We start from the raw sequence: 14,161 nt of genomic DNA on the forward strand, positions 1-14,161 counted from the left end.
GTGCCAGGGACAGGATACGCACAGACTCACGTGGCTCGCGGACCCGCGCCACCCACTTTGCGTAACCGCGATATCCGCGTGCCGGTCTGTGAGCCAGAAACGTCGTCGTCAGTGCCAGAGTCATTGCCACGCACTGCCTTTCTATATGCTCGCGTATCCTGCAGCATGCTGGCCGGCACAAACTGCTGCCAGAACGAGTCTCCTCCCCGACGGCCGTTGGTATGTGGCAGCAGCAGCGCAACATACTTGTCAAAAAACCGCGCCTCAGTTCCAATATCCACCGACCACAGATGCAATAGCGCAATTGTGCCAGTCCGGACCAGCGCTCCAATGCTGTCCATCTGTTCAAGACGCGCACTAACTAGCCAATCCTGCTGGAAAAATGCGCCGACTTTATATAATGCTGCCGACAGTGCGTTGGCGTACGACGGGGCGCGCAGAAAGCACAGCGACACTGCGTGCTGCCACAAAACAAACCTCGCCAGATACGCCGGAACGCACCCGTAAATCTCCTTCAAATACTCGATGTCCTCGCTCCCATCCGACTGTGCTATCGCAATACCCGATCGGAACGCCGCCATGACTTGCAATGGCAAACATCGAACCGTGCCGGATCGCCTCGTCAGGTTCCAGAACCTGCCAGCCACAGCTGCTGTCCCAGTTGTACCATGTACTCTGTAAGCTGCTCTGCCTTGACGGTATTCACGGGCTTCTGCTCTATACCAACTCCCAGTGTCTCCACGCGCGACACAAACGACTGGATGCTGCCTAGCGATGGAGCTGTGCGGGCATGCATTGAATGGGGTGGATGGCTGTTCTGTCGCCGCGGCTTCTTACGCGGCGTCGTAAGCCATATCGCTGGATCGGGACTTCGCGATCCACCTACTCCCGAGTCCGACAGATATTCTACAAGCGACATATCCTCTGCCTTCGCTAGCCCATCGCTCGACTCGCTCCTGGAGCACCTATCCCTATGGACACGCCTGTGTGCGTTTTCGCTTGTACGTGTACCGCGGCTGCTTGTGCATCCTTTGATTTGCTAGCAGCCCAAACGGGTGGGCTGGTGGTAGGTCCTTTGCGGTCTTGGCGACATCTCGGTATAGCGAGGGACGCAGGACTGCCTCCTCCTCTAAGTCGCTTAGTTTGCCAAGCAACTTGCGCAGAACACGCAGTGCTCGTGCTGTTTCGACTTCGAGCGTGACCAATTCCGGCGGCATTGGCGTGCTAAACTGGCTATTTACCGAAACAAAGAGGAGTGCTAACGAGAGACAGTCCGAACACAAAAGCAGACGGAACAATGGTCTCCAGCTGTTTTGAATAGCCTGATTCCCGATTATCGCCTGGCGATCAGCGTCATCGTAGCCTGCCGCGACACCAGCGCAGCACCTTTGCGCTACTGGAAGCTACCAGCGAGTATATATGGCAGCAGCGCTTTGTAAGCCATAGACCAGACTCCGGGCTGCGACTTTCGCACCCTGGCTGTCTGATCTGAACACTTGACCAGAATTGCTCTAGAACCGCCGCAGTCTACTGTCCCCACTAGGGGTGATGAACCCAGCCCACTCTCTCGCTAACTCTGCTGCTGATCCGAATTTGTTAGCGGATCACTGATGCGCGCAACGCGTGCGCCAGAAAGTGGCTTAGACTTTGTCACGTCGGCCTACAGGTTTTTTTCTCGTCCCGCATGGGCTGTCAGCACAAAGTTTTGCTTGTTGATCTGCTGCAAAAGACTCACTTTCGTCTCCAAACCTTTTCTATTTGTATTCTCAGTATCATTTGCAATGGGGAGCAAGTTCACAACACCAAGGAAATCGCAAGCGTTGAAGACGGCCGAATCTGCAGGCAAGAAACAAACCAGCCTATTCAGCTTCTTTGCCTCTCCAAAGGGGGTTGCAAACCTGAACGTCGCTATCAACGAGGAGGACGGATCCTTCAATGATGATGACCTGCCCATGGACGACGACATACTCAAAGACATTGAGATGGCCGAAGAGGAATACGCAAAATCACCTTTGAAGCCCAGAGCAAAGCCGGCAGCTGTGTCAGCCGAGGAATACACAGGGCTGGAGACCGAGGATGATGATGCCGATGACGGACGACGACGATGCTGATGGCACCTTTGTACCTGAAGAACTGTCGGCTGCTACCAGATCCAGTGGTCGCAATGGACGAGTCATCGACGATAGCGACGACAGCGACTATGGCACCCCGTTGTCGCTGTCAGCTCCGAAGCGCAGCACTGGCGATGTGATGCTGAAGACCCCGAGCAAGAGGCAGCGGCTCCATCGTGGCACCAGCACAGCCACGACCAGCTGTGACGAGCCCTCGCTAATGACGCTGCTCAACAGATCACAGGCGCCCTGCCCGACTCAGTCACAGCGGGTCAAGTCCTGTCGACACTCTCGACAGCGTCCAGCTCCATTCCGCTGATGGCAACGCTCCAGAGCCCGAAGCAGTCGACACTGGCGGTCACTGCAAACGATGCGCGCAAGGAGCGGGTAGCAAAGTTTGCCAAGAAGAACGAAGAGCGGTATGCGTGGCTCGAGGACGTCAAGGATGCCCAGGGAGTACGGTCCTACGGACCCCTGGCTACGATAAGCGCACGCTGTTTATTCCAAGCAGCGCGTGGAAGAAGTTTTCGGCGTTCGAGAAGCAGTATTGGGAAATCAAGAGCAAGCACTGGGACACGGTTGTGTTTTTCAAGAAGGGCAAGTTCTACGAGCTGTACGAGAACGACGCATCAATTGGCTCACAGGAATTCGACTTGAAAATGACCGACCGTGTCAACATGCGAATGGCCGGTGTGCCCGAGTCGTCATTCGACCACTGGGTTGCGCAGTTCATAGCCAAGGGGTACAAGGTTGCCAGGGTAGACCAGTTGGAGAGTAAGCTGGCCAAGGATATGCGCGAGAGAGGCAGCTCCAAGAAGGGCGACGGGCTGGTGATGCGTGAGCTGACGAAGCGTCTTGACTGCTGGAACTCTGATCGACCCGTCGCTTCTGACACAGGACCTGGCCACGTACTGTCTGGCGATTGTTGAGGCGACACACGAGATAGGAGAACGCGGAGGACGTCGCTGCTTCCGGCACAAACATCGCGACTTCATTTGGCGTCGCCTTTGTCGATACAGCCACTGCGCAGTTCCATATGTGCAGCATCAAGAACGACGATGCGGATCGCAGTGGGCTTGAGACGCTGCTGGTGCAGATCAACCCTCGTGAAGTGGTTTATGTCCGCGGTGGATACGGGCCTGGCCAGCGCGGTGTCCCGTCTCTGACTGCGGTCAGTCTAACCAAGGGGAGCACCAGCACCAGCATCATGTCGCTTGAGCAGCTGTCGCTGTCGGGACCCGAAGCGTGGGACGGTATGGCGGGGCTGTCGCAACCGACATGGCGGGCGCTCAAGAATACGTGCGCACCAAGCACCGACTGGATTGCACTGACTGCGCGCAAAGAGTTCTGGGATGTGCCAACTCTGACGCGCGAGCTGGAACAGGCATTCTACTTTGACGAGAAGGCTAGCGACATGAGCACCTGGCCGGTCCTGCTTCGTGATGCTGCTGAAAACGACACGCTGGCATTGACCGCAGTGGGCGGACTGATCTCTTACTTGCGGACACTAAAGCTTGACAAGGACCTGGTGTCTCTAAAGAACTTCTCGACGTATCAGCCCATGCAGAACGACACGGCCTTGGTTCTGGACGGACCAACCATTTCCAACCTTGACTTGTTCACCCTTTCATCGGAGAGCGGAGGAGCTGCTATGTCTGCAGCATCCAAGATTGGTAGCAAAGCAGCCACTGTCGAAGGCACGCTGTTTGCGCTTCTAAACCACGCGCTGACACCGTTTGGCCGGCGTCTGCTGAGCCGCTGGACCTGCCACCCGCTGAAGAGTGCCAGTGCTATCAACGCGCGGCTAGACGTTGTCGAGTATCTGATGTCTCGCGGTGAAGTGGCTGATACTATCTGCACAACACTGCGCTCGTTGGCTGATTTAGAGCGTGTGCTGAGCCGTGTCCACTCTGGCCGGTGCAAGGTTGCTGACTTCATCTCACTGCTCGAAGGCCTGGGTGCAGCAAACGAGCTAATCGCTGTTCTGCGCAACTCTCATGGCGAGGCGCTGCCTGCGCGGCTCCAGTCGCTGCTGACTATGTTCCCACCCATTGGCGATCTGCTCAGCCAGATCAATGCGGCGTTCGACCAGACGATGGCAGCAAACGAGGGACGGCTGCTCCCGTTCCCTGGTGCAGATTCGGAATACGACAAGGTCCTGGTGCAGTTGACTGAGCTCGATGCGTGGTTTGACCAGCATTTGAAGGAGAACCGTAAAAAGTTCAACAGCAAGAGCATCGACTACAAGCACATGGGCAAAGAACCATACCAGCTTGAGATGCCAGTCTCAGTCAAGGTTCCCGACAGCTACTTCAAGCTGTCTGGCACCAAGGCGGTCAACCGCTACTGGTCGCCTGAGCTGCGCACCAAGGTCCAGGAACGTGCCGAAGCCCTTGAGACCAAGTCGATGGTGCTCGACAGCTACCAGACCCGCCTGTACGCGAAATTCGACCGTCACTACGCTTTGTTGATGAAGGCAGTATCGGTGGTTTCGGAACTCGATTGTCTTGTGGCGCTGACTGTTGCTTCGTCGTCGCTGGGCATGCCGCTGTGCCGTCCCGAGATTCTCGAGCCCGCCGATAATTGCGGCGGCTATATTCGAGTTCCGCCAGCTGCGTCATCCGTGCGTGGCGCTCAGCGGGGCAATTTCTGATTTCGTTGCGAACGACATTGTGCTGGGCCGCCATAGCGAATCCAGTATGATGTCCAGCGGCGACCAGGATGACGGAGCGTCAATGATTCTCTTGACTGGGCCGAACATGGGTGGAAAGTCAACGCTACTGAGGCAGCTGTGTCTGGGTGTCATCCTGGCCCAGCTTGGGTGCTATGTTCCGGCGCAGTCGGCCAGAATCACCCCTGTCGACCGCCTGTTTACCCGTATTGGGGCCCGCGACCATCTGCTGGCCGGCCGCTCCACGTTTATGGTTGAAATGGCCGAGACGGCGACCATTCTGCGCTACGCGACCCCGCACTCGCTGGTGGTCCTCGACGAGCTCGGCCGTGGCACCAGCACACACGACGGCGAGGCAGTCGCCTTTGGCGTGCTCCACGGTCTGTGTGCACGCCTTGGCTGCCTGGGCCTATTCTCGACCCACTACGGACTGCTTGCCGAGTCTCTGCTCAAGGGCATCACCTCCAAAAGCTCGGGCACGGTCGAGCCGCACCTCAGGCCCATGTTTATGGCGTGCGCAGTGAATGAAGAGGAGCACCGTGTCACCTTCCTGTACCGCTTGACGCGCGGAGTGGCCTCCAAATCGCACGGCATGAATGTGGCGGCAATGGCGGGCGTGCCAGTATCGATTGTCAAGCAGGCAAACGAGGTTGCAGAGAAGTTTGAGCATGGGGTCAAGCAGCGGCAGAAGGTGCGCCAGATGGATGTCGATGTCGACGAGTCGGATGATATGATGCCGTTGGCGCTGCAGAGCGATTTTGCTAATCTGCTCCGCATGGCTGCGCTCGAGTCAAAGCGCGGGGGGCGCAATGCCGAGCACAACGAGCCCGTCGGCGGGGTAGCAGGCGCACAGCGCGCAAATGAAAACCAGTACTGGCCGTGCATTGTCAACCATCTCAGGCGGATTATGCACTGAGATTGCGCATTATTCAATAAATTTAAACTCCAGCATCACCTCGCCCCAAACGGTCCACATACCGAGCGACAATATCCCGCAGCCCACGGTGCCGCATTAGGGCAGTAGCAATTGTGCCCTCAGCGTCAATGGGCCGGGCTACCCAGAAACGGGCTGCGTCGACAATGGTCACTACCTTGGTCTTTTTGAGCTGCTGCAGACTCCCGAGCGGACACTTTTAGGTTTGCTGACTTCGGTTCTATACTCGCTCTGGGCCAAGCGCGTCAATGACAGGCGACAATGGAGACAGCAGTTACTACAATGAATATGGTCTTGCAATGCACTTGTCTCCCTACTGCCCCCGCCTTCTGGACGGCAGCTTTGGTTGTTGTGTTTTCCGGCAGCACTGCAAACCAGAAAAAGAAGATATTGTAACTTCCGAATTCCTTGCCAGACGACGTAGTAGCACAGTTCCATTTTCTCTGCATGGTCTGGGGCCTACTGGCCTGTGTCACGCTTGCCAGCACACAAGATTGTTACTATTCCAACCTGGCGGGACCACCGGGCGCAAAAAGGAAAACAAGATAAGAAAGCGATTCCAAGCCCGCGGTCTACGGCTATACGGGCCTACTGCGAGATGGGCCTTTAGCGACCGTACTGACAGCTGAGGTGTGTTCGCGTTTGGCTTGAATTCATGCACTGGTTGTCTATTTACGTTTCGCGACATTCGCTGCCGTTGGCTTCTCCTTTTCCCTTCCCCTTGGTACTTTTGGTGGTCTATTTTCTCTATTGATACAATACGCTTTCTTGTAACGAGAGCGGTAATTTATGTCGATGTCTCTATTTTGAGCTTGTTTTAACGATTCCTTCCTCCCTCTATACCTTCTGTTTTCGAGTTGCGCGCAGTATCATTCCTAACCTTACTCTCTCTTCCTCTTTCCTTTTTCCGTATCTCCCGCACTCATACATTACGCCCCTTTCCTGTTCCCTCAAATTTCACACTCACGACCCACCCCCTCCTACACCCTCCCCTTAAAGCCCTTCACGTTTGTCTTTTTAGCGCTTCTTTTCAATATCGCTTTTCTCAACTCTCCCTCTCGCTATCTCTAAACCCGTTCTTCTTTCTTTTACCCTTCCCGCTACATTTATTCCACTCCAATACTTGCATACACACTTTATGATGGAGGCATGGACCATCATTGTCATTGTCATCGCCGCTGTGGCAGCAGGCGTGATCGCCGGTGGACTTGGTGTCTATGCAGTAACCAAACATCGGATTAGCACGGCTGTGGACGACAAGGAGAAGCAGCGCAAGGGAAACATCGCGCGGTGCCGGGACGTGTACTCGGAAGAGTATCTGGCACAGTTCACAGAAGCCGACACACAGATGGCGCGCAAGATGTCGCAGTCCAAAGAGGGTTTGCGGCTGACGCTGAAGCTGCCTGGTCCGAGTTTCCGTCTGCCCGTGGCGTCGAAGTTGTACGCCTCGCAATCGCCCCCGTCACTTTCAGGGTCTTGTGCCGTTTCATTGAAGCGTGACAATGAAAAGTCGCGCCACCCAACTCTGGCAGGCTTGACGGTCGTTGACCGGAGGCAGGCGGTGCGCGGCGGCTTGGGAAGCAAGCCCGATGCGGCGAGACAGACGGTGCAGGACGGTATTGTGAAGCAGCAGCCATCGAGCCAGGATGAGGCGAGCGACGACAGCAGCAGCACTAGTGATTCAGGACCCCTGGCTGACACCGAGGACTCGCAGAATGACAGAACCATTGTCGCACGTCCCCGTGTCGAGTGGTCGAATCCCGTATCCGACTCTTGTCACGACAGCATGTCTGAGCAAACCAGTTCACCAGATGGCCAGCCGGTCAGCCTTGAACCGCTGGAGACCGACTATGAGGTGGTCGAGGAGTACCCCGAGAACACTGGAAGCCTGGCTATTACTACAAGTACGTCGACACCGCTTACCCTGGCCAGTCTGCCGCGTGAGAGCGACGAGTTTGTCTTTGTGCCGCCCTCGCCGTCGTGCTCGTCGATGCTCGAGATATCGGTGTCTGACACTCTGGCACACCCGCTACCGGTCACGGCAGCATTCCGCAACAGCGTGATAAAGAAGATGCCCCATCCGCCAGACCACACGCCGCGCATCTCCAGCGCACCCTCATTGTCGATGGGCACCGATCGCCGGTCCCTGACACGGATCCTTAACGAGACGCAGCCCCTGGGCATCACAAGTGAAGCGTCAGCTGTGTGCTGATGCAATGCATATTTAACGTAACTTATTATTCTTCATGACCACAAGTACATATCCATCTTAGTCCACCTGTTTCCGTGCAGTATTTCAGTGGACGATGTGCCAGTTGTCGCCAAACTCGTTTGGGAAGTCGTTGTGCACGGTCTGTGACAATTCGGCCAAGGCTTTGGACATGCGCACGTTGCGCCCGCGACGCTGGGGGCGATGGCTCCTGCTATCCTCGAACTCCATGGCCATGTCCTCGTCGTCGTTGCCCAAGTGTGGCGACTCGGGGGCAGCGCTGTCCTGCAGCGCGCGTGCGCCGACTGATAGCAGTGCCACTGTCAACTCTGCCAAACGCAGTCGGGCGCTGCGGAGTATGACCGGCCGATTGCGGCGGGGTGTTTATGGAATTGCCCTGCACATTGGTCTGGGTTTCCGGTATGTCGAGGTCCATGTCGTTCGCGCTCATGATTTCCACAAAGAAAAGTAAAAAAAATAAAATCAAATTTGCCCTTAGCGAAAAGAAAAGAGCGGCTGCGTCAGCGCCCACAAAAGAACAGAGGTTTCCGAATGTCATTCAAAAGATGCTTTATTATTGTAACAGGTGTTTTGCCCCTAAACAACGACGCTTCCGTAGGTGCCAGGCCCAGCGCCAACAAGCACCTGCCTGGGCTCCTGCTGCACTGGCTGGCGCGGCAACGGGGGCACACTGTCGTCTTCGTCGTCGCCCTCGGAGCCATCCTTGGCTTCGTCCCGGGATGCGGGCCCGTCGCCCTCCAGCGCCAGCTCGACGCGGCGCATAAAGTCAATCCACGACGGCGACATCTTGCCCAGGTGGAACACGCACAGGTCCTTGATGCGCTCCGCCTCGCTGACGATGCGCTGCAGGCTCTCGGGCGCCACGCCAATCACCGACCGCCGCCGCTGCTGCGCCCACCGCCGCGCGCTGGCGCTCGACCCAGTGGTCATCCCGCGGCTCGCAGTCCAGCTGCTGCTGGCCGAGCTGATGTTGTTGGCCACGCTGGACGCGCTGCTGCGCTTGCTGGGATTCAGCCCTGTGCTCGTGCTGCTGTTGCGGCTAATATGCGCAATGTTCGGCTGCGCGATGCCCTCCACCGCGCGCGTCCACGCGTCTTGCACGTACTGCGAGTACTGCTCCCAGTCGCAGAACGCCATCATGATCGACCGCTTCTTGCTCAGCGAGATCCGGCTCTCCACCACCTGCGGCCGCATCCCGTTCTCGTTGTCCATCAGCGCCAGCAGCGCCTCCATCTCACGCCACAGCTCCCACAGCTCCTCCTCCTCCACCGAAATCTCGCTCGATCCCATCGTGTCACGCGTCGTGCTGGCGAACGCCAGGGTGCCAATTTGCAACCCGCGGTCGGGCAGCTCCAGCGCCAGCAGGCGCATGATTGCGGGCCGGATCTCCAGAAACATGTCCCGCAGCTCGTTGATTTTCCGTAGGCACCGCTCCTGCTCGCGGATTTTCTGCTGAACCTCCAGCACGCCACGCCCGCGGGCCCGATCCTGCAGACGGGCAGAGCCGGAAGGGTCGATCGTCATTGTCTCGGTGGTGGGCTGGTCGTCAGACCGGTGGCGCGATGACGGCGAGCTGAAGTCAGAGTTCCAGTCGCTGCTTCCGTCATCGCCACGCATCGCCAGCAAGTACCCTGCAGACGGCGTATTAATATCCACCTCCTCGTACCCCTCCTCATCGTGTTCATCCAGGCGCATGTCGTGCATACTGCCATGCACGTGGTCCAGCTCATCGCCGCCGCCGTCTGCATGTAGGCTTCTCCTTTCTGCAGATGACGACTGTCGCGTAAGCACATGTACAGAGGCCAATTTTGGCGAGCCCTCCTGCGCCGCCCCTACTGCGGCGCCGACCCCAGACTGCGCCTCACCAATAGTGGGCAGCTCTGTGTCAGTGGTCGATATTGTGACCCTATTTACGGCAGGTGATCCCAGCGACACAATAGTGCTCCGGCCGACAGCCCCGCTGCTGCTCTGCGCCCGCAATATCATTTCTGGCGTAAACTCGCTGTAATCGGGCGTCTTCAGCCGCAAATGGTGTGCCCGGAGCCCGCCCTGCCCCGACTCCACGGTAACCGACGCATGCTGTATCCCAGGCCGCATATCGCTAGGCCGTGGCGACCGCCGCACCCGCTCGTTTCCGTCGTCCTCGCTCACGGCCCCCGACTCGCGCTCTGTCTGTGCTACGGCGGGAGCGCCCTTTGTCGCCTTGCGCCGGAACAGCCACGATATCGGCCTCCGCGTCGGCACGCACCCACGCAGCGCTGTTTGGCTGGGCGACCGCCGCACTATGTGTTTTGTCTTTATCCGCGCCCCCGACGTCCGGCCCGCCGTGCTCATTGCCGCACTGCTGGCCGGCTCGATGTGTTCTGTGGCGCTGTGCACCGGCGCCGAGGATACTGTCCCTTGCTGCTGCGCTCCGACACCCTTGGAACCGGCTAGACCGTGTACTAGACCACATGACTGAGTTACTGGTATTAAAAGGTGTGCTTCTCCACCCAGCAGCGTGTACGTCGCCTGGACCAAATTTGGAAATACGGGTGGGTAGGAGTATAAAAATTGCAAGAAATGTGTAAAAGGGGGAAAAAGAGCCAGCGTGTGAGAATAATGTCGTTAGAGAAAGAGAGGTTAGAAAAGCAGGGGGAGGGTTTCACGGCGTGTTTTCTTTTGCTGAAAGAGAAAAGAGGTTTGAGAATAGTAAACTGGGACGGAGAGGGAGAGGTGAAAAATACAAGCGTGTTTGACAGACGTGAAAACGAGGTGAGGGAGGAGTAAAAGCAAAAAGAAGAGAAACGGTCGAGCTATAAAAATTGCAATGACCTTTGGTTTGGGGGGACAGGCGGTCCCTATATAACCCGCGGTCTGAGATTTTCAGAAGTGCGTTTTTTGTTTTCTTTTTTGTGGCAGCTGTGAAACCAGTTTTGCACCCTCTTGTGAAAGGCACCTGTGGCAATTATTGGACGTGCAGCCAAAGTCTGTTCCAGCGGGCACAAAGCTGCAAGGGGTCATTAACACATTCCACGGCAGTCTCGGATGCATGGATCTGTTATAAATGTTTACATACTCTGGCATGTATATTTTCTGAGGAAGCGTGATGTCTATTGTTTACTGGCCATTTTTCAGGCACATGAAGAGCCGCCTGCTACCGACATGCACACGCGCTCAGCTGTTGGCCGGTACCATTATCGCCGGAAGGACACATCCCGCTGTGTCATTTTCGGTAGCGCCCATGAGTGCGTCTTTATTTAGCACACTCCCCCGGCTCTTACGAATGGAGCCAGAAAGGATGTGCTCCATTTGAAAGTTAAAAGCTGGCACCCGGAAATGGGCAGTACAGTAATTCACAAAGGCGAGTCTGCGCAAGGCAGCACCGAGCGCCTAAAGTCCAGCGTTTTCTGGTCATCTGAATGTGGTTCGCAGTCTGCAGCTGCAAATACTTTGCCACAAATAGCTGTATTCGGATACGTTCATATTGGTGCTTCGCCTTGGCTCCTTTTTCTGTGCCCCTCCAGCGGTTAGACAGGAGCAACAAAACAACATACAGGATACAATAATAGAACTCTAGGTGCTTTGGCTATTGTACCATTATGCGGCTTGTTTGCGCTGGAGCAATCTCATCCTCGGACACAATGCCCTGCAATAACTATATTGGTAGTCAAATAAGAAGCATGCGCCTGAACATATGCACGGCGTGGCTGGGGGCAGGTCTAACCATTACCCGCGAACAATCTGGTGCTTGATCTCAGTAATAGACACCTCGTCGCTGGCCTTCTCGTCGTAGTCGTACCACTCGCCCTCGGTCAGGTCAATCTCGAACGCCGTGCCAGACTCCACGCCCTCGGCCTTCCACCCATCTCGGGGCTCAAACTCCACGGGCTCCAGTCCGCGGCACTCCAGCGACAAGATCGTCGCCATACTTCCAGAGTCATCGGCCGTATACGGCTTCGGGCTGCCCTCGATCGACGCCGAGCTCTCACGCTTGCAGAACTTGCAGCGCATAACAAAGTTGGCCTCCCCGCGGCTGCCGGAAATCGAGCTGTTGTCCTACACACATGGCATGGGTTACATTTCCCTCCCCCAAATGATTACCGACCCTGTTGCCATTTGATCGTGCTCTTTCTCTGTTGCGAAGTCGTGGAGCGGGTGTCCCTCAAATGCCCCTAAACAGGAATGCATGGAAGCCTCTTACCTCGGCGCTGATGGTGATAAAGTTGGGTGTTACTTCGTGGCACGAGTTGCACTTGACCTTGAAGTTCCACGCATAGTCGGCATCAGCTGGCACGACGTTGGTTACATTGGTCAGTTCAGCCTGGAACTGCAGATTGAGCTTCACCATGTTTAAAAGCGGAGTTTCAATGATCGAAGAGTAACCAAAAGAATTGCGTGCGCTTGTAAGAACGGAGTATGAAAGACAAAAAGCGAAAGAAGATTTTCAAACCACGCGGTCCCCATCGGAGGGGCGGGACCATCAGGACCTGTCTATAGAGCATCGTAGCCCAGGGCCACCTTTATGGCAACCATGGCCTGAAAAAATTTTCAGGCTCGCCGATCACTTCTTGGATGTCTCAGCAATACACTCCCCAATGATTGTCGCGGCCTTCTTTAGGTCGGCGTTCTCAACGGTGAGGGGCGGAACCAGGCGGATAGTGTTGCCAGCAGCGGCCACCAGCAGCAGCCCGCGCTGCAGCGCCAAGTTGACAATCGGCGTCGGATCGCTGGCGAACTGGATCCCACGGAGCAGACCCATGCCGCGCTGCTCCACCACCAGGCCGCCCAGATACGGCTTCAGCACTGGCTCGAGCTCCGATTCGAGCACCTTTCCGGCCTCCTTGACACGCTCCAGGAACGCCGGCTTGGCGATATGGCCGAGCACAGTGCAGCCCACACGGCACGCCAGCGGGTTGCCGCCAAATGTCGTTCCATGGTCACCGACACTCATCACATCGGCAATCTTCTGACTGACCATGATAGCGCCGATCGGCACGCCATTCGCCAGCGGCTTGGCCATGGTCACAATATCCGGCACACAGTCCTCCGGATACTGGTGGTGGGCCCACAGCGAGCCCGTGCGGCCCAGCCCACACTGGATCTCGTCGTAGATGAGCACCGCACCAACTTGATCGCAGCGGCGACGGATCGCACGCAGGAACTCGACGTCGGCAGGGGTGGATGCCACCCTCGCCCTGCACGGGCTCGACGATGACACCGCACGTGCGCTCGTCAATGAAGGCAGCAAGCTCATCGGAGCGGTTGTACTTTGCGGTCTGTGTGCCAGGAATCAGCGGCGTGAACGGCTTCTGGTACTTTGGATTGGCCGTGACGCTGAGCGCACCCATGGAGCGGCCGTGGAAGCCGCCGGTAAACGACACAATGTTGCTCTTCAGATTCGGATCGCCACGCAGCGCTTCCGACGCAGTCTTGCCCAGCGTGCCGGCAGTGGCCACGTGCTTGCCATACTTTCGCGCAAACTTCAGGGCGCCCTCGTTCGCCTCTGTACCAGAGTTTGAGAAAAACACACGTGCACCGATCTTGCCATCGGCTCCCTTGGCGTACAGGCCGGCGGTGGCCGACGAGAACGACGCTTCAGTTGCGGTTATCAGCGTCTGCGCAAGCTGCGGCGCCCACTCATTATGGTACAGGTTCGAGCAGTGGATGAGCTTCGTCGCCTGGTCGGCAATTGCTGCCGATACATCTGGGTGGCTGTGGCCCAACGCCACCACAGCAATCCCGGCCGTGAAGTCCAGATACTCCTTGCCTGCTGTGTCGTACACGTAGCTGCCCTTGCCGTGCGACAGAGTCAGCTCAGGCCGAGCGTATGTCTTTAAGATAAAGCTGTCACCCGAAGACACCCCCGCAGCCAGGCGTGCTGAGGAGTTGAAGGTGCGCGATGCCATGAGCTTGCCCACAGCGGTCTGCGGAAGCGCAGTTTGACGCAGCGCACGAGCCATTGGCAACCGCGCAAGGGTGTTCTTCGACTGGAGCAGGAGACGCATAGTTGGTACAAATAGAAAAAGCCAAATATTCGGAAGATAAGGCAGGAATGGCTTGTCACTGTGAAATCTGCACGAAATACGGCTTAAATACCCCTGGGAAGATCCGTCGTAGATATGGTGGTTTTGTTAGTCATCAAGCTGTACTTTGGCTCCATGGCACCAGCTTGCCGTGGCACACATCTGCATTTGCCTGGCACCAGCACGGTGGCAAGCTCTGCTGTCACCAGA

At 56.8% G+C, this 14,161-nt stretch overlaps 6 protein-coding genes across 6 annotated transcripts; 2 read left to right on the forward strand and 4 right to left on the reverse strand.

Annotated features, from left to right (window-relative positions):
* Window positions 1–26: 26 nt before the first annotated feature.
* On the reverse strand, window positions 27–581 carry DL89DRAFT_256956 (uncharacterized protein; the record flags this gene model as incomplete). The annotated part of the gene is made up of 1 exon (XM_040885482.1): window positions 27–581. The coding sequence occupies one exon, from the start codon at window positions 579–581 to the stop codon at window positions 27–29; it is 555 nt and encodes a 184-aa protein (XP_040744352.1).
* Window positions 582–1,734: 1,153 nt separating this feature from the next.
* Window positions 1,735–5,736, forward strand: DL89DRAFT_266906 (uncharacterized protein). Its single transcript, XM_040887294.1, has 17 exons — window positions 1,735–2,039; window positions 2,062–2,372; window positions 2,417–2,567; window positions 2,600–2,941; window positions 3,058–3,120; window positions 3,142–3,231; window positions 3,259–3,465; window positions 3,487–3,588; window positions 3,625–3,639; window positions 3,670–3,728; window positions 3,750–3,784; window positions 3,809–3,845; window positions 3,867–3,898; window positions 3,920–4,092; window positions 4,117–4,564; window positions 4,592–4,727; window positions 4,750–5,736. Exons 1-17 carry the CDS (start codon window positions 1,782–1,784, stop codon window positions 5,696–5,698), a joined length of 3,408 nt encoding a protein of 1,135 aa, XP_040744353.1. The 5' UTR covers window positions 1,735–1,781; the 3' UTR covers window positions 5,699–5,736.
* A 720-nt stretch (window positions 5,737–6,456) lies between these two features.
* DL89DRAFT_266907 (uncharacterized protein) lies at window positions 6,457–7,983 on the forward strand. Its single transcript, XM_040887295.1, has one exon. The coding sequence runs from the start codon at window positions 6,858–6,860 to the stop codon at window positions 7,926–7,928; it is 1,071 nt and encodes a 356-aa protein (XP_040744354.1). The 5' UTR covers window positions 6,457–6,857; the 3' UTR covers window positions 7,929–7,983.
* Window positions 7,984–8,522: 539 nt separating this feature from the next.
* Window positions 8,523–10,280, reverse strand: DL89DRAFT_256959 (uncharacterized protein; the record flags this gene model as incomplete). Its single annotated transcript, XM_040885483.1, has 1 exon — window positions 8,523–10,280. The coding sequence occupies one exon, from the start codon at window positions 10,278–10,280 to the stop codon at window positions 8,523–8,525; it is 1,758 nt and encodes a 585-aa protein (XP_040744355.1).
* A 1,220-nt stretch (window positions 10,281–11,500) lies between these two features.
* On the reverse strand, window positions 11,501–12,570 carry DL89DRAFT_140121 (DUF866-domain-containing protein). The gene is made up of 2 exons (XM_040883427.1): window positions 12,130–12,570; window positions 11,501–11,984 (listed from the first exon to the last, which is right to left on the reverse strand). The coding sequence occupies exons 1-2, from the start codon at window positions 12,274–12,276 to the stop codon at window positions 11,655–11,657; spliced, it is 477 nt and encodes a 158-aa protein (XP_040744356.1). The 5' UTR covers window positions 12,277–12,570; the 3' UTR covers window positions 11,501–11,654.
* DL89DRAFT_266909 (acetylornithine aminotransferase) lies at window positions 12,136–13,925 on the reverse strand. The gene is made up of 2 exons (XM_040887296.1): window positions 13,130–13,925; window positions 12,136–13,089 (listed from the first exon to the last, which is right to left on the reverse strand). Exons 1-2 carry the CDS (start codon window positions 13,886–13,888, stop codon window positions 12,490–12,492), a joined length of 1,359 nt encoding a protein of 452 aa, XP_040744357.1. The 5' UTR covers window positions 13,889–13,925; the 3' UTR covers window positions 12,136–12,489.
* Window positions 13,926–14,161: the final 236 nt, after the last annotated feature.

The sequence above is a fragment of the Linderina pennispora genome (genome assembly GCF_002104995.1).
Source record: "Linderina pennispora strain ATCC 12442 chromosome Unknown DL89scaffold_5, whole genome shotgun sequence".
In the NCBI taxonomy this organism is placed as follows: domain Eukaryota; kingdom Fungi; phylum Kickxellomycota; class Kickxellomycetes; order Kickxellales; family Kickxellaceae; genus Linderina; species Linderina pennispora.

What these genes read in the sequence shown, in the direction of transcription:
- DL89DRAFT_266906 (XM_040887294.1), top strand. Translation starts at nt 1,782, where the DNA reads ATGGGGAGCAAGTTCACAACACCAAGGAAATCGCAAGCGTTGAAGACG. An exon ending in CCAAGAAGGGCGACGGGCTG is followed by an intron (nt 2,942 to 3,057) that starts GTGATGCGTGAG and finishes CACACGAGATAG; the next exon opens with GAGAACGCGGAGGACGTCGC. An exon ending in ACCCTCGTGAAGTGGTTTAT is followed by an intron (nt 3,232 to 3,258) that starts GTCCGCGGTGGA and finishes GGGCCTGGCCAG; the next exon opens with CGCGGTGTCCCGTCTCTGAC.
- DL89DRAFT_266907 (XM_040887295.1), top strand. Translation starts at nt 6,858, where the DNA reads ATGGAGGCATGGACCATCATTGTCATTGTCATCGCCGCTGTGGCAGCA.
- DL89DRAFT_140121 (XM_040883427.1), bottom strand. Translation starts at nt 12,276, where the DNA reads ATGGTGAAGCTCAATCTGCAGTTCCAGGCTGAACTGACCAATGTAACC. An exon ending in TTATCACCATCAGCGCCGAG is followed by an intron (nt 11,985 to 12,129) that starts GTAAGAGGCTTC and finishes CCATGTGTGTAG; the next exon opens with GACAACAGCTCGATTTCCGG.
- DL89DRAFT_266909 (XM_040887296.1), bottom strand. Translation starts at nt 13,888, where the DNA reads ATGGCTCGTGCGCTGCGTCAAACTGCGCTTCCGCAGACCGCTGTGGGC. An exon ending in GCGGTGTCATCGTCGAGCCC is followed by an intron (nt 13,090 to 13,129) that starts GTGCAGGGCGAG and finishes GCCGACGTCGAG; the next exon opens with TTCCTGCGTGCGATCCGTCG.